Here is a 22,523-nt window from a genome sequence, read left to right on the forward strand (position 1 = left end):
TTGTTTTTATCTAGGATTGAATGCATGTAACATCTTCAAAATATGATAATTTTATACTATTAAGACCAGTGTTTTTAACCGACTGGGAACCGTCATTCATAATTAAATTAGGTTCTCTACTTGCAATTCTACCTTTGTCTATGTCACACATTTTGATTGGCTGTTGTATACATCGCAGATTTAGACCTGCCTTAATGACTTTCTGTTTTAAAATATTGTGCATAATCAGCTTTTGACACTTCGAGTTAATTATTAGAGATGATTTTTACAGTATTGTAGCTGGGTGTGGCAGAAATGTAATAAATAACGATCAATCATTGTTTTGAAGAAAAACTAGACAATTTTGCTTATTTTTACCAGAATGAACTACATAGAACCATCTCTTATCCAGAGACACACAGGTCAAGGAATGAGGTTTCTTATCTATGCATGCAGTACCTTTAATATTTTAAGTATAGAAAATATCAAGATAAATATTTACAAATGCTCGGAAAGGCACATTTCTGTCTTAGAATGATTGAGAAGTAATTAAGAAAATAGAGGCATTTTGAGAATCTCTTAATTTTGGTGGGGAAACAGTGAGATCTTTTCTAAGGAATGAAGTAGATGTATCTCTGTGTGCAGAATGATCCAGATTTCTTGTACCCATAGGGGATTGTATGACCGAATGCTTTAGATATATTCATATGGTCTGTCATTGAGTCAAGTGGGGTGGTTTCGATCCCCCATATGGTCTGTCATTGAGTCAAGTGGGGTGGTTTCAATCCCACACTTGTACGTGACAAGAAATAGGGTCATCTACCTAACCCCTTGTAGGTTTTCTCTGTCATATGGCGTCTATGTGCAAGCGAATTATTGAAATATAATAGAACCATGTGTTAGTTCCAAAATGACGTAGTTTGTGTCAAGTGGATGTCAAACACCATCTCGCTCTCTCTCTCTCTCTCTCTCTCTCTATCTCTCATCCATCCATTATATAAAAATGAATGCATTGTTCTCCTTATGTATGATAAATTTAGAATTTATCATATTTATTCATTTTTTTATTCTGGTTAAACTTCAAGATACTAGATCATAAAAGGTTGTCTTAATTTCCGCAACAGAATTTCCTAGTAGGAAATGAACAAAAAACGTTTTCCTGCCACAGATATAAAAAGGGTGCAACGTTATGTTTAATTTCTGGTGGTGGGTGGGATGAGCATGTGATTAACAATTTCAGTCAGTTTGACATTATAGATTCACATTCTGTTTGGTCGTCATCTTCATTGGCTTGTTTGGTGCGGAATATTAGGATGTTAAACCCTGTTTTATTGCGTTTTACTGTTTGTTAATTGGATATCCTGTGTTGTACTCATGTACATTAAAGATGCATTATGTAAGATTTAGATATAGAGCTGACAGTTCTCACTATAAAAGTTAAAAACATAGATATTGGAAAGGGAATATGTAAGATTTAGATAAAGAGCTGACAGTTCTCACTATAATAGTTAAAAAATAGATAATGAAGAGGGAATATGTTGAAAATTTCAGTATAATTGCTTCATCCTGAGCGAAGTTATCATCGATTGCAGAACAGTGTAGTCATGATTGTCATTGCTACTGTTATTACGATACTAATCAAAGTTTCGATTAGCTATTTTAAATTAAATCATTAACTGCAAATCGTACTTAAATCTGTTCATAATCTAGAGAATCCAATGGCATCAAGAGTTGATTACGGTCTTGGCAAGTTAATAACTGTCTAATAATTTATGTAACATTTAAGGCCTAAAGAAAGACCTGCAATAGGCAGATTTAGCTCTCTTGAATAATGCATCTTTCAGTAGGTCAGTGTTTAGTTGATCAACAAGGTAAGTCTCAGGGTTTTTCATGTTGGTTCACCTTGTCTATGGTGCAGGATGGAAGGACTGGCAAGGAATAGCGTCTAATCAATCTGATGGTACAAAAAAACTGAGATGTCATTTACGTAATTACATTACATTACACATTACATTTGATATAGCGCACATTACTGCCATGCATTCAGTGGCGCTTCACAAAGTCTATCACAAACATTAAAGGAATGCTTTATGTAAAAAGTATGTCTCAACATGCATTTGGAATTCAATAAAGAGTAGACTGATATTTTGCTACCCTGACAAATTTACTTTGTAGCATTGCATGGCATATTATTTGCCTGTGTTCATTAATGGTGCAGAAACCATATTTCTCATTTCATTTATTAAAAGTAGGCAGTTAAATCCTATTTTGTTTCATTTTATATATTCTATATAATATTATATATAATTATGTCATGTTTTATATCCTTATCAGTAGTATCTCTTACCTGGGAGGGGGGGATGTGAGTGTGTGTAGGGGGTAGGGTTGGGGAGTACATGTTTCAGATCATGAGGCCTGTAATTGAGTCTATTGGCATGGTTTTGATCCCAAGCTCATAAATGACGAGGAGTAGGGTTGCCTGCCCAACTTAAATAGTTTTGTCCGGGTTGCCCGGTTTCTTCCTACTGGTAAAGACCCTTTCTTGCAAGCAACTTATTGATATAAAACTGTCCCTGGTTACTCGGATTTCCTCCCATTGCTGAAGACCCTGACATTGTTTATGGACCATTCCGTGTCAAGTAGACCAAATTGTCGGGTGACCCCCTAAGAATATTTTGAAAAAGATATATATGTTATATATAGACTGCAAAGTTATATGACTCTACCATTAATATTGCCTTCTGAATCAGGATACTCATTCCGAAGTTTTGAAACTATTATAATTCTATGACTCAATTTTGGTGTCCTAGTTTTATATCCTCTAGTAAGACAATATTCTTCAAATTTGGGGATCTGGAAAAACTTTTTATGTAGATTAATAATCCTTCTGGGGCTTGGATGGCCGAATGGTTAGCACATGCGCACTGTATCATAAGGTCTGTCATTGAGTCAAGTGGCGTGGTTTTGATTCCCAGGGTCGCCTGTCCAACCTCGTGGGTTTTCTCCGGGTCCTCCGGTTTCCATCCACTGCTAAAGACCCCTACACGCAAACAAATTATCAAAATAAAATTGAACCATGTGTTAGTCCCGAAATGACCTCTCTCTAATAATCCTCCATCAGATTTTCTGAACAAATACTGTATGGCGTGCATTAAACAATTGTAAAACTGAACAGTAATTTGATTTTAACAACCATTATTATATAATTTGATTTTAACAACCATTATTATACCAAAATAAAATGAAATGAGATTAAATGCCCTACTGTTCTGCTCCTACTGGGCTAATGAAGACAAGCATTATTATACCATTTATTATCATTAGATATTAGCACCCCCATGTGAGATAACAATATTTTTCTCTGTTGGAAATTTGGCAACCATTACACCATAGATTTGATCATCTGGAACTTCTTGGCAACCATATCAGATGAGATTTTGTTGTTTTTTGGCTTTGGCATATTTGATTTCATTTTATTTCATCAAATCTTGGAGTTAATAGGACGTTGTGATTTGATTTGCGGTGGAATAAAGAGTGGCTTTATAACAGTAAGTGCATGTCCTCTTATTTATTGAATATATTTGTAATAATATATGTCATGCAGCAGGACAGCAGGGTATACATGATGTTACTAAGGAAGTTTGTATTTCTGTACTGTATCACAGAGGTTGATAGCCTTCATGTTGATGTTTGGAATTTAAAGTTAATAATATTGATTTATGAAAACCAACCATGTTCAGTCTTAAGAACATGATGGTATTTTAAGGTTATGTACAAATTTATTGAATCATACAAATCTACACATTTGAGAACTCTAATTCTTGAACATACATTATGCAAGAGCTAAATCTGCCTATTGTAGGTCTTTCTTTAGGCCTGATCGACATTGTTAATTATCGTGGGAGCGGCAACAGTGACAATCAAGGCTACATTGATTTTAAAATAATTTTTTCTTGGCTTAGAGTGAGCAATTTGAAATTTTCAGTATATTCCCTTTACATTATCTAGTTTTTAACTATACTAGTGAGAATTGTCAGCTCTTTATCTAATCTTCCAAAATGTATTTTTAAGTTAGTTGACTACACACTGATATATTTGTTTGCAGTAAGTGACATTATTCAAGAGTAAACTGTTGAAATTTCTAAGTTAAAGTCTCTGAGAGTTGTTTGAGCGATACAGGAATCCTTTGCGAAGTACAATATTGTAAAAGTATGATCTCTTTTAGAAATATCAGTCTAAAAATGATTCATTTCAAATCAGTATTTACAAAGATATGATGAAATGAAATTCCATTGATCTCTGCTGCTCCTTATGTAAATCGTACACTTTAATTATTCTCTTCTCACTTCTCTTTATTGAAAGAATCTATCAACAACATTGTTCTACATTTGTTTGAAGTTGAACTCGCTGACATTTCACAATTTACGGTAGGCTTGGTATTTAATGAAGTGTAGGCAGAAACGAAACTGTCCATACACAATTTCCGTCATAGCACACTGCATGGTGTATGCCTTTCATCAATAACCTGTTAGGTGCATTTCAGTTCTCAATTAGTGATTTTATATGTAGGACTTGTATTATATGTATACATTTAATTAAAGATACAGTATGGGAGATAAGATAAAGAGATGGCAGTTCTCGCTATAATAGTTAAAAACTAGATAGTGTAAAGGTAATTTGCTGAAAATTTCAGTCAAATTGATCCACTACGAGCCAAGAATGAAGCGAGTGAGATTTTCACATAGTCTCGGTCATCATTACCAAAAATCATTAATATAAACAGCATATTCTTGATTATCCACTGTTATCAATGGCCGTTAAGTGGCATATGGGAATCTAATCCAGCCAACATTGAAGGCTGGCTATGACATCGAGAGTTTATTATGGTCTGAATAAGTTAATTAATGTCTAATTGATAATTTAGATAACATTTCAGGCCTAAAGAAAGACTTGTAATAAGCAGATTTTGCTCTTGCATAATGCAGGTTTAAAAACAAAGTCTTTAAAAGAAAATTCTTGAGTTAGTTGGAATATGAAATAAGAATAGGTCATAAACAAAGTTGTATAAAATAATATTCTCGAGTTAGTTGGAATATGAAATACGAGTAGGTCATAGCACCGCTGTCCAGGCAAAATATGTACATAATTTAATTAAAAACAATGTCGTATAAAAGAAAATACAAAATAAGAGTATTTCCTTCATATCACACTGCATGATGTATGCCCATCTTCATTAACCCAGATACAGAAAGTGATATGTTGAACTTCATTTCCTTTTGTTTCTCCATTAGTCAATTTAGATGTACAAAGTCATATAAAAGCAAAATTTTGTGTTAGTTAATTTGATATCGTCTAATCACGTAGGAGTTATAAATGATGTTAATATACACAAGCTTTCTTCATATATTCATGAAACCTCGCCTGTAATTGGTACATGGTGGTGTACTTAATTTACTCTTTATCACCGACAAACAGAAAATTTACTCATCTTCTGGGCAACAATCCAAGAAAAAAGTTCTCCTCAGAGAAAAAAATTTGAATAAGTTAACATTCATTTTAACTTATCTGATAAACAAAAATTCGTGAAACAAGTTGTAATAAGTTAAACTGGGGGAAACGATTGCAGCAGAAGTACATTTTGGATCTAGTAAATTTATCATGTTCATAAATGGTGGAGATGAGTTTTTTTGAGTAGTTGTATGGAATTAGGATTATTTGGAGAGGGATATGCTTTGGATATATATACAATATTCAGAAATTGTTCAAATAAGTTTTGAGTAGTTGTATGGAATTCTGATAATTTGGCAGATGTATAACTAGAAATTGATATGCTTTGGATATATATATTGTTCAGATATTGTTTATAAAGGGTTTGAATAGTTTTATGGATTTAGGATTATTTGTTGATGTAAAACTAAAGAGTGATATGATGAATAGTTGTATGGAATTATGATAGTTTGGGAGATGTACACCTAGAGTGATATACGTATTTATAATGTACAGTAATTGTTTGAATAAGTTTAAATTTTGAGTACCGGTAGTTATATAGAATAATGATAATTTGGTAAAGTAAAATTAGAGTATAATGTACAGTAATTGTTTGAATAAATTAAAATTTGAAGTAGTTACATGGAATTGTTATAATTTGGTGAAGTAAAATTAGAGAAAGATTGAAATCAAAGTGTGGTTTATGTGTAGAATATAAAGTTAGGAACTCCTGATTCCATGATATTTAATTAAAGTTTAAACGACCAAAACCGAACAGTTTTAGAAATTGTACCATTAGGATGTACTGGTTCAGTAATATTTGATTCAACGTAAAAAAAAAAAGTTTTATTAGCATTATCAGTTTGGAAACTGCACATTTAGGATGTTCTGGCTCAGTGATATTTAATTGAAGAAACAAAAAAAAAAAAAAAATACTAGTTATTTATTGTAATGGATTTTAATTTTTTCCTAGTGCTTCTGGGGAACACTGTAGGATGGTTGTAAACCTATTAGATTTACAATGTTTTCAGGAATTATTGAAATATGTTGATGTGTGGTAAACATGTAATGATGTACATACCTTTAACTCAGAGAGTTTTAATTCAAGGAGAAATATTTGTGTGAAAAGGGAAAATATTTGTGTGAATTTCAGCTTGTGACTATAATTTGTTGATAGAATGGGATTAATAGACATTTCAATTTGGATTTTGTTGTGTTCAATAGACTTAAAGATGCATTATGCAAGAGCTAAATTTGCCTACTGCAGGTCTTTCTTTAGGCCTTAAATGTTAAATAAATTATTAATTAGATATTTATTAACTTATCAAAACCATAATCAACTCTCAATTGCATCAAATGCTCTAGATTTTAAAGTGATTTAAACATGATTGGTGGTTAATGATTTAATTAAAAAGTCTATAATCAAGACTTTGTTTACTATCATAAAAAGCAATGACAACTGAGATTCCCCTATTCTCTAAACGTTGCTTAGAATGAAATAAAATAAAACCAAGTACGAACAATCCAAACCATTAGACAAAATTTGAAGTCCTAAAAAAACGGTATAGGCAAAATAGTGTAATAAGGCAAAATAGTGTAATCAGCATATGGACTGTTCACCGTGTACAAAATACACGACAAACAGTGGTAACAGGTGTCCGGAAGAGTAAGCTTACCCTGCCTGGCGCCACACCCGAAATAGCTGCATCCAAACTATTAGGCGAAATCTCAGTAAAATAGCTAGTTGGCCAATGAACTATCGGTATGCAAAATGCACGTTATAAACAGTGTTAACGATGTAGTAGACAGACATTATCAGGGAGATAGTATATTTGACAGAAAGTTTCAAGATATTCCCTTTTCATGATCTATTTTTGAACTATTATAGAAAAGAACTGTCAGATCTTCATCTAAATCTTACATAATGCATCTTTAATCTCTTTGGTTTAAGTCAAAGGAAAATGTGGAATTAGGTTGATCCGTTATTTGGATTAGTAATGGGACTAGATTAGAAAGATTAAAGCAGAATTTTTTTTTTTTTTTTTAAACTAATTTTAGTTTTGATTTTGGTTTGATTTAAAATGTAGACTCGAGATCTTGAACACAAAATCAGTTTTCTGTCAACAGTGGCTCCATGTGTGGAAGTAAAATTTTAAAATACACAGATATTCACTGATATCACAAGGCAAATGAAGACATCAAATTGAATCTACTCTTTCGTGTTTTATTCAAAGATGTTGTATCTGCTCAAGTTATTGTGTTGCAGCGTGAACTTACTAAACCCCTTTCACAGTTAGATATTAAATTTGTAATTATTACAAATACAGAATTTTTAAAATTTATTATTAATGAAAATTCTCTAAAAATAAACTATTCTATGAATTTATTTGAGAAATTGAAGCCATTGTAAATTTGATGTCAGGAGGATTTTTATTGGGGTTGTGGAATTTTGCATAACGTTTTATGCGCAGTTGTATGTGCTCCTTTCTGCGAAGCAATAATTGGATCAAGCCGTGAAATGAAATAAGACAATCTGATTGGACAGAGCAAGAAAGAACATACAAAACAAAATTTTGTCTTGTTTACAAGGAATTTGAGAGCAGAACTTGAAATAGACATTCGTTGTAAGATATTGTGTAAAATCACTGAAGCTTCAAGATGTACCTGGTTTTCTCATCATTATCTGCCTTAAAGTCTGTAAGTTTAAATACTGCTTGCTCGTTAAACAATTAATACACCTGATTTATATAAAAAAAAAAGTAAGTTTAACTTTAAATAGTTCTTGCTGAGAAACAATTAATTCATGTCGATTTATATACAATCTGTAAGTTTAAATATGGCTAGTTAAACAGAAGGTCTGCCAAGGGACAGTGTATACATGTAGTTCTTCAGATGGGACAAAAAAAAAGAGGTCCTGTGTACATTGGCATGCACGTAAAAGAACCCTTGGTTGGCAGTTGAAATTCGATATAAGAGTAGGCCATAGCGGCCTACTATCCCAGTTAGAGCAGAACAGTGCTATCAGTTGGACATTAAACCCCATTTCATTTCGTTCAATTCCACACCAACAATTCACAATGCAACTCATAAATATAAAAAAAAAAACATTATTTCATAGATTCACAATTTCAAAATAGTGTAAATATTTCCTAAATTTGTACTTCCTACTTGTATTATTAGTCAAAATATTACATAGCGATAAATAGGAGTTATAAAACCTAGTTTAAATTTTTTCACTTTACCAAAAATATTCATTGAGTTCAGGTGTAATATTTTTTTTCAAAATTTGTAAATTATTTTGAAATGTAGAATTGAAATATTGTGAAAGAAGACATTACTGATGCTAAAAGAAATATATCAGCCAGGATTTAATCTGTCGAAAGGTTTACTTAATATCGAGAAAATTAATTGAATATGTTTACGGACAATCGAAAGGTGGGAAATAAATTCTGATTACATTCTATTTGTGATCTTAGCCGAGTTTCTTTTGGCAATATCTTCAAATTGTGTGAAAACAAAATCACATTTATATTTTGTCCATTAGTTAAAAGAAAATTGTGCAAGACATCGGAAAATGGATCGTGATTTTGTTTCAAGTTACCATATCTACTGGTTTTCCAATATCTTAAACACTTGCGACAAAAGAATCTATATATTTGATCCCAATTTCTACAAAGGATGGTGTCATACAGTTTATACAAACTAGTCACAAAATTAATTGAAATTGTCATTTCTATGGAATAAAAACACAGCCAATATTTCACATTTTAATGTAGACATTTGTTGTCGCCATCTGCTTGTGTTATCTGCCCACCATTTTATGTCAACAATCTATCATTTTCAAATTTGTATGGATTATAGCAATTAAGGGAGGAATCTCTTGAAACTCACAATTGCTCTTATGTATAACATGTTTACGTCTGCTCTTCATCCAATGCCAACTCTCAAGGGTTCTTTTACATGCATGCCAATCTTTTTCATCTCATCTGACTAGACACTGACAAGGGGGAAGCACGTTTTTCATCACATCCAACTAGAATCTCTGCCTGTAACACTGACAAGAGTAAGCATGCCAGAAAACTGCTACAAGGATGGGGTTTATTTGATAATATCTGTACATGTACAGCGACTACAGTCATGCTTATGATATTGAGATCTACATTCTGATATACGTAAATTGTGTTTGTAGATATGAACAGAAATAAAATGAAATTGTATGTAATGCTCTACTGTACCGTGTACTATGAAGGAAAGTTTGAAGGAAAGTTTCCTCAGACAGTAGACTGAAATGAAATCAAGATATGAATTTAATGTTATTATTGTCAAACGATTTAATATTCCATAATGTGAAGATGGTGGTTTTGTGATATATTTACTGAATTTTGGCAATGATTTTACTCCATAATATTGTACTGAGTTCTAAGAGGTTGAAGAAAGTTGGTCGAAACATATAATAATACTTGATGGGAATTTAGTGTCGCAGGATCGACAAGATTAAGCGAAATTAATTTTTCTGCGCCATTGAAAGGTTTCGCGAAATGCAATTCAATCTCGTATCTTAAGATTTTAAAATGGAAAGCAATCCTGAGATGCTTTTCCATAAAATAAATTGGTTTGATCATCGAGCCATTATGTACTCAGAATTTTAAAAGTAAATTGAAAACTGTCCTTGGTGGTCATGTTCCTATGTGGCTCTGAAAAACAGAATTAATGTTTGGATGATCCTCTGGAGGCGGGGACGGTTTCATTTACATTCACAATATTTTGACAGCTACTGAATATTAATGAAATTTTGGATGAACGTACTTAACAAGATAACTTGAAGAATTGAAAACAATTTGAATCAAGTCGGGTTTTCGGAAGCTTTGGGATGAACTTGGAGATTTTTTAAGATTGGTTATTATTAATTTCAAAATGTGATTTAGAAAACTTTGTAAACAGAATTTCAAAATGCTGAAGTGGATTAAGAGTTTTTGAAGTCGGAATTTGAATGGGATTTTGAGGAGTTATGCACACTGTTATTGGGTGTTACAAGACCTCTTAATTAAGTCTGCTCCTCAATACCATTCAGGTTTTTTGAAGAAAAAAAATATTGCTTAAAATAAAAAGATATGGTCTTCTTTTTTTGGCATTTAGTACCGTAATTGGACACTGTATAAGCAGTTTCTGTAATTAAAAATGACAAGGTGTTGGTGTCAGATGTTCTGGAACAACAAACAGCTGACTAGAAGTGTGTAGAACTTGAAACAACTCATTTAACAGTGATTCTTATGAGATATTTTGTTTAATGAAAAGTGACGAGGAAGTTGTTTTTTTAAACATTATAATCGGTTCTGTGGGAGCCGTTAAATATGTTTATAATTTAGTCTTGACTCTAATTAAGTTATGTAACGATGAACGGAAATAAACTAAGGAGTTGATTTTACATTACCAGGAATTGCTAAATATTATTTTCTGTTTACTTTCAACGTTTTTACAAATTTTATAAGAATACAGGGAAACGTAAATATAAATTGGATGTGTGTCAATGAAAATGTGTTCTTTCAATAGTATTAGTTGCAACTCTTAAAATGAAAAACATGCTTATAGAAGACAAGATGTGATTGTATGGATAACATCCACTGATCAAGTATCAAAGCTAAAAGGTGAAAAATACACAACCAGAAAAAGGTGGTATCGGGTGTTCTAGAAAGACAAAACACAAGTGTATGGATAACATCCACTGATAACTGACATGAAACTAGGCATTGATAATGATCTCTGATAACCCAAGCAGTTGATTCTGAAAGCTGAAAATACAAAACCCCAAAAGTTAGCTATATGATGAGAAATGTTATCAGGTGTTCTAGAAGACACAAGTGCATGGATGATATCCAATGACAAGAAACCAAGCCACTGTCAGTAAAAGCTTAAATGTATACAACATAAAATTGCCAACTGTGTGAACATCACAAATTATAAGAGAAGTGGTATCAGATGTTCTAAAAGACAATTGACAAGAAAACAAAGCTAACTATAAGTTGAGATAAAAGCTGAAAAATACACAACCCCAAAATAAGTATGGTGCCATGTCTCATATTTTTGGAGTGATAATTTTGTCCAAATCTTTTGTGACATGAATTGAGGATGGATATTTATTTTAAGGATGAATTTTGATTCCTTCTAAAAGGATTAGTGAAACCGTAATAATGTGGAGTGTATTTTTGTCCATCATGATGGCGTTTGTTGAGATCTGTTGTTGTACTGGGACAGGATTTCTCTGGCTTCTGGTTTGAACCTTTCTTTTTTCTATTTTGTCCCCCGTAATTTGCAGAAACGCAAATGTTTCATTCCCTAGCAACCGATCTTTTATGTACTGGTAAAAATGAATTTCTTGATTTTCTATTATATTCTAAAAAAAAAAGATATATCAATTTTGATGTTCAGAATGATCTCTGGAGGTCTGTCATTCCATGGCTATAGCTTCTTTCATGAGGGACAGATTTATTATTTCAAAAAGTGACATTTTCAATTTGCACATGAAAGGAAAACATTTCTTTTGTTATAAAACACAACATTTTTTTTGCTAAAATGAAACAGAAACATTTTCATAAGTTCTGACAAGTCTTCAGTTTAGAAATAATTTTAATTTTTTTCCAATATGACGATATTATGCCTTGGTTTGAACATCATTGTATAGAGAAGAAGGAAATAGATTCAAAACTGAAAATTTGAGAGAGAGAGAGAGAGAGGAATGGAGTTTAACGTCCACTCATCATAAACTAGGTTATTTTGGGACTAACAAATGGTACAATTTGTTTTAAATAATTAACTTGCACGTAAGGGTCCTTAGCAGTGGGAGGAAACTGGAGGACCCGTTGAGTAATCTCAAAATGTTTGGCAGACGACCCTTCTCCTTGTGGGATCACGACAACTTGACTCAATGACAGACCTTTAGCATTTAGCCACCCAACTCCGCTAAGTAGAAGAGAGAAAAGAGTAGCCCATGATAAACAAACTTTGTGAAGCGATGATTAATTGAGATCTGTAAACAGCTGATTATGATTATCAAGTTATGATTTTAATGAGTGCATGCACTTAATGCTTTGTAGCTAAATTGTACAGTACTATCAGGAGCTGTATACAAAAATTACCAAAAATATTGAGCTTGATGTAAGATATAAAATGGTTCTCTTTGGTTTCATTAAAAAAATTAATTGGTGGCTCATTAGGTTTCATCCCAAAATGTTTGTTGTTAAAGTTCCTAACCAGGTTTTCCTCTTTTAAATGATGCAGGGTGGGGGGCTAGGCATAGAAAAGTTTTTAGTCCTTTTGATCTGACAAAAATCTGAGTACCTGTGTACCCATTGATGTGCACGTCAAAGAACCCTTCTCAGAATTTGTTCTAGAGTAGGCAGAGTTTTCCTATAGTACACTAAATTAACCTGTTAGTGCAGAAAAGTAAGATGTTATATACTCCAGGATGATGATGAAACAAAAATGGAAAAAATGAATTTTTTGACGGAATTCATTATTTTTGAGAGACCATAGAGTCACCCTTTTAAATATTTTTTCTGAATAGATTTTAGTAATATTTTTTTTTAAAAAATGGCACTCAGTGATAGAAGTTTTTAACAGTTTATTAAATTGTTTACTGATTAAATTATTTAAATATGAACTTTTTTTCAAATTTGATGTGAAGCATTGGTAATAATGAGTGGATGAGCCCTATCGATTTTCTCAGTTCTCTGTCCATCTCTTTCAGTGTGGACATATCTTGTATGGCAACACTTGTTTTAAAATTTGGCATCTAGTCATGGAAGCTTTTAACTATTTATTATATTTCTTCTGATGGTTCCTGTTTAAAAGATTTCAATATTAAAATTTCACTGCTGATGTTAAAAAATCAGGTGTCCTGTTTTTATACACAACTAAATTTTGACAGGTGGATTCTTTCATAATAAAATTATACCTTGATTTTATCCTATTTATAATCTCTCCACGATATATAAGCAGATGCATGTTATCCTTAATATACAGGTGAGCTGTTAAACCTGCATTTCAAGAAGATTGTCTGTAGATAAATTATGGATTTCTTTTCAACTTCTGATAAACATATTCTTACTTTGGATTAATTTCATAGATTTTAAGATTAATTTCAAGGAAAATTTTCTTTTCAACTTGGTAAGTTTGTTTGAAATGTACCGATAGCTACTGAATTTGTCGAGTTGAGAAATAAGCCAAAATGTCAGGGTGTTTTTTTTATCGAACTAAACTTAAAGGAGCTAAATCGCTAACATTTGGGACCTAGAAATTGACAAAAGTGGGTCGCAACGCATATAATACTGTAATATGAATGTATATAAACTGATTTACATTCAATTGTTTCCGTTTTTACACCAATTTCAAATCAGTTATGTTCGGCGAAATAAGCCAGCAGTCTCAAGCGAGTGCAAATTTCTAGCGTCTGGTTATTCCAGTCTACATACGCCGTTTGATTTGGTGCAATGTGTCTAGTCTCGTCCCTCGAGTCTCTTGATACAACTGGGGCTGAAGCGCATTATGGTACATGATTCGTGTACCAATGGTAAAATGTTTATTTTGTCTTAAATATTGGATATCAAAAGCCCATCTTTTTCCGGTAAGATCACAACATGAATGTTGATTTAATTTGACAAATAAATCGGTTTTCAATGTTGAAAATTTTGGATGATATTGAGTTAGAGACTTAGCTACTTTAAGGGTTGACCTTTGTAAATATTTGCCAGATTTTTAAAAATGTAAAAAGATATAGAGTATATTTGTCGTTTTAGAGTGAATAACATGTTTTATTTCATCGAGAAGCAAGAAAACTTATATTTTCACGAATGCGTAGCATGAGTGAAAATATAAACGTTTTCTTGCTTAGAGATGAAATAAAATATGTTATTCACGACAAAATGACAAATGTTCTATTTATTTTATGATTTTACAATCATTTTAGGTAAAAACAACATGGACTACTTTGTCCGCTTGGAGCCAGTGGAATAACACTTTTATTTCACTGATAAAATGCGGTATTCCACTACTGATCATAAAATAAATTCTGTTATGTCAATAAGAGGTTAACAGTTATTTGTAAAAGCCGTTGTGACTCAGTGAATAGGACGTTGGCTCACTGACCTGAGGGTTCTGCATTGGCCGAGAAAGTTCATCAGGATTTTTTAGCATGGGACAAGGTATAGTCTTTCGGTAGAGACAAAAAAAAACCCCAACAAAAACCAAGGTGCTGTGTACAAATTAGATTTTTCAGCTTTGTTGATCATACAGATTTTGTTTTTCAGAAGGTGGATGCTGGGTGCTTTCATTCAAGTACACAAATATCATCAAAATGATATAACTGAAACTGTAGAATATCGTACAGTGATTGCAGAAGAACCGATGGGAAATCAGTTTTATTTCTGGGTACTTATTTTTGTTTAAAATGTTTTCAGGTATTTATGAGAACGAGTGTGTTTGAACCGTTGGAAGAACAGCGACAGAAATTGTTGATAGAGAAGGCAATCATTATACAGAAAATATGGAGAGGTTTCGTGAAGCGCAGAGGTTAGAAAAATATTGTTATTGTTTGCTTGTTGTTTTTTTTTTCTGTTTGGCATAAACCATAGCTTATGTCACGAAATGGTAGTTAATACTAATAAAATACTCTGAATAAAATTGTCTTTCTGGAAGCTTAAGAAGGATTTAAAAATAAAACAGTGTTACGGCTTCCTTTAGGTAAAAGTACTTTAAAATATTATAAAAACCCTGTACTAAGTGTCCATGTCTGTACAAGTTACCACAGCAATTTCAATTATTAAAAAGAGTAGGCGAAACTTCTCCTGTTATGTCAACATTCACCCTCATGCATTGCATAAATCCCAATAAAAAATTTAAAAAGCTAAACTTCCAATATGCACTGTGTTGATCTTGAAAAAAATGCCTAAACTTGTGGTTTCTCTGGGTCCTCTGATTTACCCCCACTGCTAAAGAACCCTACAAGCAAGTGAATTATTGAAATAAAGTTGTAGCAGGTGTTAGTCCCAAAATAAGCCACTTTGTGTTTAGTGAACATTAAACCTCCTGTTTCTCTCTCTTTCTCTCTCTGAGTTTAAGACGGACAATATTGCAGCGATTTATTTGCAGATCTGTTTCTAAATGCATTGCATCATTCCTAGACCTGGAAAAAATGATATTTGTGTGTTCTGGTACTATTGCTGTTGTATCTGACATGTTTTAGCCAGTTGTGTATTAAAAAAATTAATAAAAACACTGAAAAAGGACAAATTTGTGACATAAAGTACATACCCAGCATGCTTTATACCAGACAAAACCATAGACCAGTGTGCATGACATCTAAAACAGTCAAGAATTATTTTTAATTTAAAACAGAATTGACAGCTTGTAAGAATATTGCATTGAACTTTAGACCCTTTTGGAAATACATGGTATATAATCATCCATTTTATAAATAAAAATGTATACCCAGTATCTCTTAAGGGACAAACTGCTGTTCTAGATATCTATTAATGGTGTTATTAGACTTTAATTTGAATAATTGCCTGAGACGTTTTGATGAGTTAATGGACTTTCGATATTTTGTTTTATTTGTTGAATTCTTTTCACCTGTCAATTTATCTATACAAACAAATACCCGAATAGCAATCAATAGATTCCATTTAATTTCAATTTTTAATCCATTTCTACATTTTATTCACAGATTATTTACATATGAGGGAGGCGGCCATCGTTTTACAACAGAATTTCCGAGCGTTACGATATCGTCTGGTGTTTGTCAGAAAGAGAAAGGCAACAATAGTCATACAGGTAAGTTGATCATGATTTAAAATTTTTAAATGTCTGGGTATCACTGTCGTCGATTTAGACATTATTTTATTTTGAGTACGATATGATTATATAAGATAATGATGTGATGGATTTGAAAATAAATGGAAGCTAATATAAATTCTTCAGTGTCCTTCAACGATTGCCTTCTGCCTTCCTATATGAATCAGTCTTTAAATTTTTGTTTTTATACTTGTTTTAATAATACATGATCAGTAAAGATCAAATTTTGTAGCCTTTGTTAATAAATTGACATATAAATTTCTCTGAACACTGGTAAACTAAACAACTTCAGCTCATGGGTCCGTTTGTGGTCATGTATTGATTGAGAAAGTTCATCAAGAATATCCAATGGGGTTTCCCCTTGTCAATGGTGCAGGAAGGAGGGCCTGGCAAGGACAGCTATCTAGCTGTTTGAATGGGACAAAAAAATGAGGTCCCATGTATACATTGGCGTGCACGTAAAAAATCCCTTGGCTGTTGGAATTCGATATAAGAGTAGGCCATAGTGCCACAGCCCGGGCAAATTTTCCCTCATAGCACACTGTATGGCGTATGTCAGGGATTGTACAGTGCAATGGACGCTTACAGCTGCCCCCCAGATCCATTCACTTGATTTGATATTTGTTTATTTGGTGGAATGTCTATTTTCTGTCTTGTCCGCAGGGTTATCTTGTAGATTTTTGTTTTGCGTGTAGTGTGGACCTCCTGCACTTACTATTAGCCCCGTTGAAGCAGAACAGTAGGACATTAAACCCATTTAATTTCTGTTTGCGGTCACAATGAATTATATTTCTGGGCTTTTAGGTTTTTGCTTTTATATAAATTGTTTCAATGGCATTTAGTAATTGAACTGAAGTAAACAGGTCACAATTCTATGGAATACAATTACTGCTTATTACTAAAGAAGCCTAGTCGAAACGTCGCTCAGTTATAAGCAGTAATTGTATTCCATAGAATTGTGACCTGTATGCTTTTATATATTCTGCATTCTAAAACTAATATGTCTGTCAACATGTCAATAAACTATGTCTGTGGGCCGACATGTCATGAAAAGTATATCAGACTATTTCTTCACACAAACATGGCGTGAAAGGTTTTTCAAAATGTGAAAAATATCATGGAACTATTTCTTTATATGCAGATGTCATAAAAACTATTGCCAACATCTGATGAAAAGTATTGCATGATGTGATATAATTATACCTAATACCCTAAAATGTCGAATCAATTAGATTAGTACACCCATGTATAAATATAATTGTATTGATTAGGCCCAGCTAATTTATTCTTTATTTCTTCATTGTCTGAGGAGTTGAGTAACCGAATGGTTAAGGTCTGTTATTGAGAGAGAGAGAGAGAGAGAGAGAAATGGGGTTTAATGTCCACTCGACACAAACTAGGTCATTTCGGGACTAACATATGGTTTAATTTTATATCAATAATTCGCTTGCGCGTAGGGGTCTTTAGCAGTGGGAGGAAACCGGAGGACCCGGAGAAAAGCCACGAGGTTAGACAGGCGACCCTAATCCTTGTCACGTACAACCAGGGATTCGAAACCATGCGAGTTGACTCAATGACAGGCCTTATGATACAGCGCGTGCACATGCTAACCATTCGGCCATCCAACCCCTGTCCGTCATTGAGTCAAGTGGTGTACTTTCGATTCCCCACCTGAACGTGATAAGGAGTAGGGTCGGCTGTCCAACCTTGTGGGTTTTGTCTGAGTCCTCCGGTTTCCTCCCAATGCTAAAGACCCCTACGAGCAAGCGAATGACCTAGTTTGTGCCAAGTGGATGTTAAACCTCATTTGTCTCTCATTTCTCTCTCTTTAGCATCTTCATCATTAAATAACCCACCCAATTCGTGTCGATGATGTTTTACTAAAAAAAAAAAAATTAAAACTTAAATACTTAAAACTAAAAGCTTTTAGGAGGAGCAACTAAGTAGGCTACTCTATCTTTTTAAATGAGGTTTTTTTCCTGAAGAAATTGGAGGTAGCTGTTTTAGAAGTTGTTTGCCCCCAAAAACAGAAATCCAAATTGGTGTGGCCTATTAATATCGTGATATATATTTAATTATATTTAGAATTTACTGGTCTGTTAATTATTCTTGCTGCGTTGACCCTGACATTGGGAATGTAAATAACAATAGAACATGGCGGAGCTAATATTATTTTGAAAGTAAATGATGGCTAACTAAATTATATCTAGGAATTGTTTATTGAATTCGATAATAGGATTAAAAACAAAATTTGGTGGAGCTAAATGGAGATTAGGTATATATTGGGGAATAAACTCAACCGTAGGAGCCAATAGTGAACGGAACATAATTATTTTATTTTGAAACAAGAACAGGGATTGGGAAGTGAAGTTGTTAATTGGATAAAAAAGAAATTTGTGAAATGTTTAGGAAAAAAAATGTAAAAATATATTTTTAGAGACAATTCAAGATCAGGTTCATGATATCTACAGACAAAATGGCTGTAAAAAAAACATCCGGATTCAATTCCTCGTAATTCACAAACCTGTTGTACTTTGAGATTTATTCAGACTGAAATGAAATCTTCTGGGGAAACCCGGAAACTATATTTTGTGATGTTAAGTGTTCAGATTAACCTTGTTTTTTATTTTTTAGGCGTATATGAGAGGTACATTAGCTAGAAAGCTTGCAACAAATCTCCGGGTACAGAAGCGTCTGGAAGAAGAAAAGAGGAAACAGGAAGAATTAGAAGCAGAAAGACAGAGAGAAGAACAAGCTGTGGCAGATGATTCTGCTATTGAAGAAACAATCAAGTAAATATACAGATTTATTTGAATTTATACTGAAAATATGAACTCTTTAATTACTTCTAGTTTTCTTTTGGATGTAGTAGGGCTGACTAAGTGGGTTAGACGCTGGCTTGCTAGTCTGGAGGTCGCATGTTCTATCCATGCATTGGCCAAGAAAGTTAATCAGGATTTTCAACCTGGTTTCCCCTTGTCAGTGGTGCAGGACGAAGGGCCTGACAAGGACAGCTGTCTAGTTATTTGGATGGGATGAGCTACAGAGGTCCCGTGTATACATTGGCGTGCATGTAAAAGATCCCATGGTAGTTGGAATTCGATATAAGAGTAGGCTGTAGTGCCACTGGCCGGGTAAATTTCCATAATAACACACTGTATGGCATATGCCCGTCTTCATTAGCCCAGTTGGAGCAGAATGTTAAAACTCCATTTAATTTCACTCAAAATGACTGAAGTATTGTGTCGATGAAATGTTTAACCCTCCCATTGTTTTCAGGAAATAAATCGAAATTTCCTTTTTCAGACAATCTCAGGAGGAGTTGGAATCTTTAACTCATATGATTGAATCGATGTGGTCCCACTACAACCCTCCTGTATCCCCTAACAACATGGACCTAGATGAAATGTTCAGTTTCTTGAAGGAAGAAAAAATGGAGCAAAGTCAGCATGCAAATGAAAAAGAATCAGCATTGAATCAAATCAACCAACAATTCCAGGAATTGGATGATTTATGGAAAGATGCAGATGCTTTGGTGAGTAGACAAAAGATAAAATCATTTGTAATAGACCCCACAGGATAGAAAATCCATAGATACACGTTGTTATGGCACCATACACAACCGGCAAATACATTGGTTGTATGTAACAAGGAGTAGGGTTGCCTGTCCAGCCTCGTGGGTTATCTCTGTGTCCTCTTGTTTCCTCACACTGCTAAAGACCCCTACACACAAGCGAATTGAACCATTTGGTAGTCCTGAAATGACCTAGATTGTGTCGAGTGGATGTTAAACCCTATTTGTCTCTCTCTCTCTCTCTCTCTGTACATGTTGTTATAGCTACAGACACAACCAGCAAATACACTGTACATGTTGTTATAGCAACAGCCAAACCATGTACAATACATTGTACATGATTTTATGGCTGCAGACACAACCAGCAAATACCCTGTACATGTTCTTATGGCTACTTACACAACCGAAAAATGCATTGTATATGTTGTTATGGCAACAGACACGGCAGAAAATACAATGTACTTGTTGTTATCGCAACAGACACAACCAGCAAATATATTGTACATGTTGTTATGGCTACAGAAACAACCAGCAAATACATTGTACATGTTGTTATAGTTACAGAAGCAACTAACAGATACACCTTGTTATGGCCACACACAATGGCCGTGTGTCATTTGCACTTGCATGTTGCAGACAAAATCTCCTATCTCACGTTGCACATATGTTTATCTCAAAAGGGTCAAATTGTTGTGTTGATGAGATGCCATACCACATTAACACCCATTCCATTCCATTCCTTTTGCCTGTCTAAATATTCAATTAATGATTTTTCTATGTGTAAATCTGCTCAGAATTGAACAAAGTCGACAATTCCTGCGAGATTCTAACTCTATTGATTACTGTTCAAGTGACAACAAAAGACTAATTATTTATCCTCATAAATCCTAATCTCTTGTATGCTCTCTTAAATGGAAAACAGTCCTGTGAGATTTCTCGTCAAATGTGAATACAGAGCTTTCAAACGACCAGATATAGACTCAATAGAATCCATGTTGTACGCTCACTTTTTTCAATCTCATCCTGACAAAAAATGGAAATCTGCAATTGGATTTTCAAAAACATTTCGAAAAAGTAATGTCTCCTTTGAGATGTACATGAAAGTACTTTCGAAGACTATTGATCTTTTTAAGTATGGTACTAAAACGATTTTTTGTTTCTGAATTTTTGCTACTTCACATGGGCTTGAAAATTTTTATATTTTAGAAGTTGAATGTTAGGCATTTAGTAAATTTTGACAAAAGGTGTTACTTAAAAGTCATATATTTATTACTAGTGATATTTTTTAAATATCTCAAAATGGGGAGGGAGAAAGGCAACACTCCCTTAGTGCTGGTTTCCCACTATCACGATTCGTGCTACGCTTGAAATCGTAGTTTTAATCGTGGAGTAATTGTGGTGATCTTATCAGGTCTTGTAACATATTGAGGTCAGTCGTGGCAATCATGTTGATTGTATCATAGTGTATCCGAACGTATCTTCACATACCAGAACGTGGACTCAATAGGGACAATCCTATCGCAGGACAGTGGGAACCTAACTTAAAAGGGGTATCAGAGGTTCGACAGACGAGTAGATCTGTGTAGCTGCTTGATCAAAACGATGATACTGGCAAAGAGAGTAAAAATACATAGATATTCAAAAATTCCTGGTCATCGATAGTACAAACAGATTTTAAGTTAAAATAAGAGTTTGTTTATTCTTTACAACGTTCCGGTGATCCAACCCTTTTCAGATATTTACTATTAGTCTATGATAATTCTTGAATTTTTTTAAATATATGATTTTTGATTTATTCTGTCTAATACAACTCGAGCTACCTTGCCATAAAACTACATTTCATTCACTGAAACCTCATGTTATAAGTTACTGTTTTATTTACATTAATTTAACTCTACTTCTCTTTCTGTTATCCCATCTTCATTAGCCCAGTCGGAGCAGAACAGTAGGATGTAAAAACCCCATTTCATTTCATTTCATTTGGTTCTGTTATTTAAAGGAACTGCTATTTGTTTTCCTGCCAGTTCATATCTGATAAAAGCCTACCAACAGTAAATACACCAACTTCAAAGCGTGATTAACATATGGTTTCCTTGTCTTCTCCAATAAATGGAAATCTTTATCACAAAGTGTTCAAAATTTTGACAATATACCAGCTTTTAAAACAGAATTTAAGACCAGAACTTGTTTGAAAGTCATATTGTTAATGACTTTCTAGTGACATTGTAATTGACACCCATATGAGCAGCCCCTGGATTATACCAGAATCTAACATTTGACCTGTCGTATAGTGACCAAACACCAAAGGCACTGAGCCACATGAACTCTAGAATTGAGGAGTCTCTGTACATGTGCTCTGTATATTATAAGGTCTGTCATTAAGTCAAGTGGCATGGTTTTGATCCCACACTTGTACGTGACAAGGCTTTGGTCGCTTGTCTAACCACTTTTATTGTCCAGGTTCTCCAATTTAAAGACTCTTCCCCCGGTCTCTGACATGGTTTTGATCTCACACTTGTACGTGACAAGTTTGGTCGCCTGACTAACCACTTTCATTCTCTGGGTTCTCCAGTTTATTAAAGACCCTTCCCCTGTCTAACTTTATTATGCCATGTGTAGAATATATTAGGAAAAGGTT

At 33.6% G+C, this 22,523-nt stretch overlaps 1 protein-coding gene across 2 annotated transcripts in view; it reads left to right on the forward strand.

Moving 5' to 3' along the window:
• LOC126821749 (unconventional myosin heavy chain 6) overlaps nucleotides 1–22,523 on the forward strand; it is a 198,123-nt gene that overhangs the window by 94,439 nt on the left and 81,161 nt on the right. The window contains exons 1-5 of one of the 2 annotated variants that reach the window (XM_056100850.1): nucleotides 7,890–8,163; nucleotides 14,919–15,030; nucleotides 16,184–16,290; nucleotides 18,946–19,103; nucleotides 19,618–19,846. In XM_056100850.1, coding sequence (XP_055956825.1) covers nucleotides 8,125–8,163; nucleotides 14,919–15,030; nucleotides 16,184–16,290; nucleotides 18,946–19,103; nucleotides 19,618–19,846 — 645 coding nt within the window. In that variant the 5' untranslated portion in view covers nucleotides 7,890–8,124. Of the gene's footprint in view, nucleotides 1–7,889; nucleotides 8,164–14,918; nucleotides 15,031–16,183; nucleotides 16,291–18,945; nucleotides 19,104–19,617; nucleotides 19,847–22,523 lie in introns of those variants that run through there. The other variant, XM_050550236.1, reaches the window with a different exon arrangement.

This window comes from Patella vulgata, chromosome 5 (assembly GCF_932274485.2).
Source record: "Patella vulgata chromosome 5, xgPatVulg1.2, whole genome shotgun sequence".
NCBI lineage: Eukaryota > Metazoa > Mollusca > Gastropoda > Patellidae > Patella > Patella vulgata.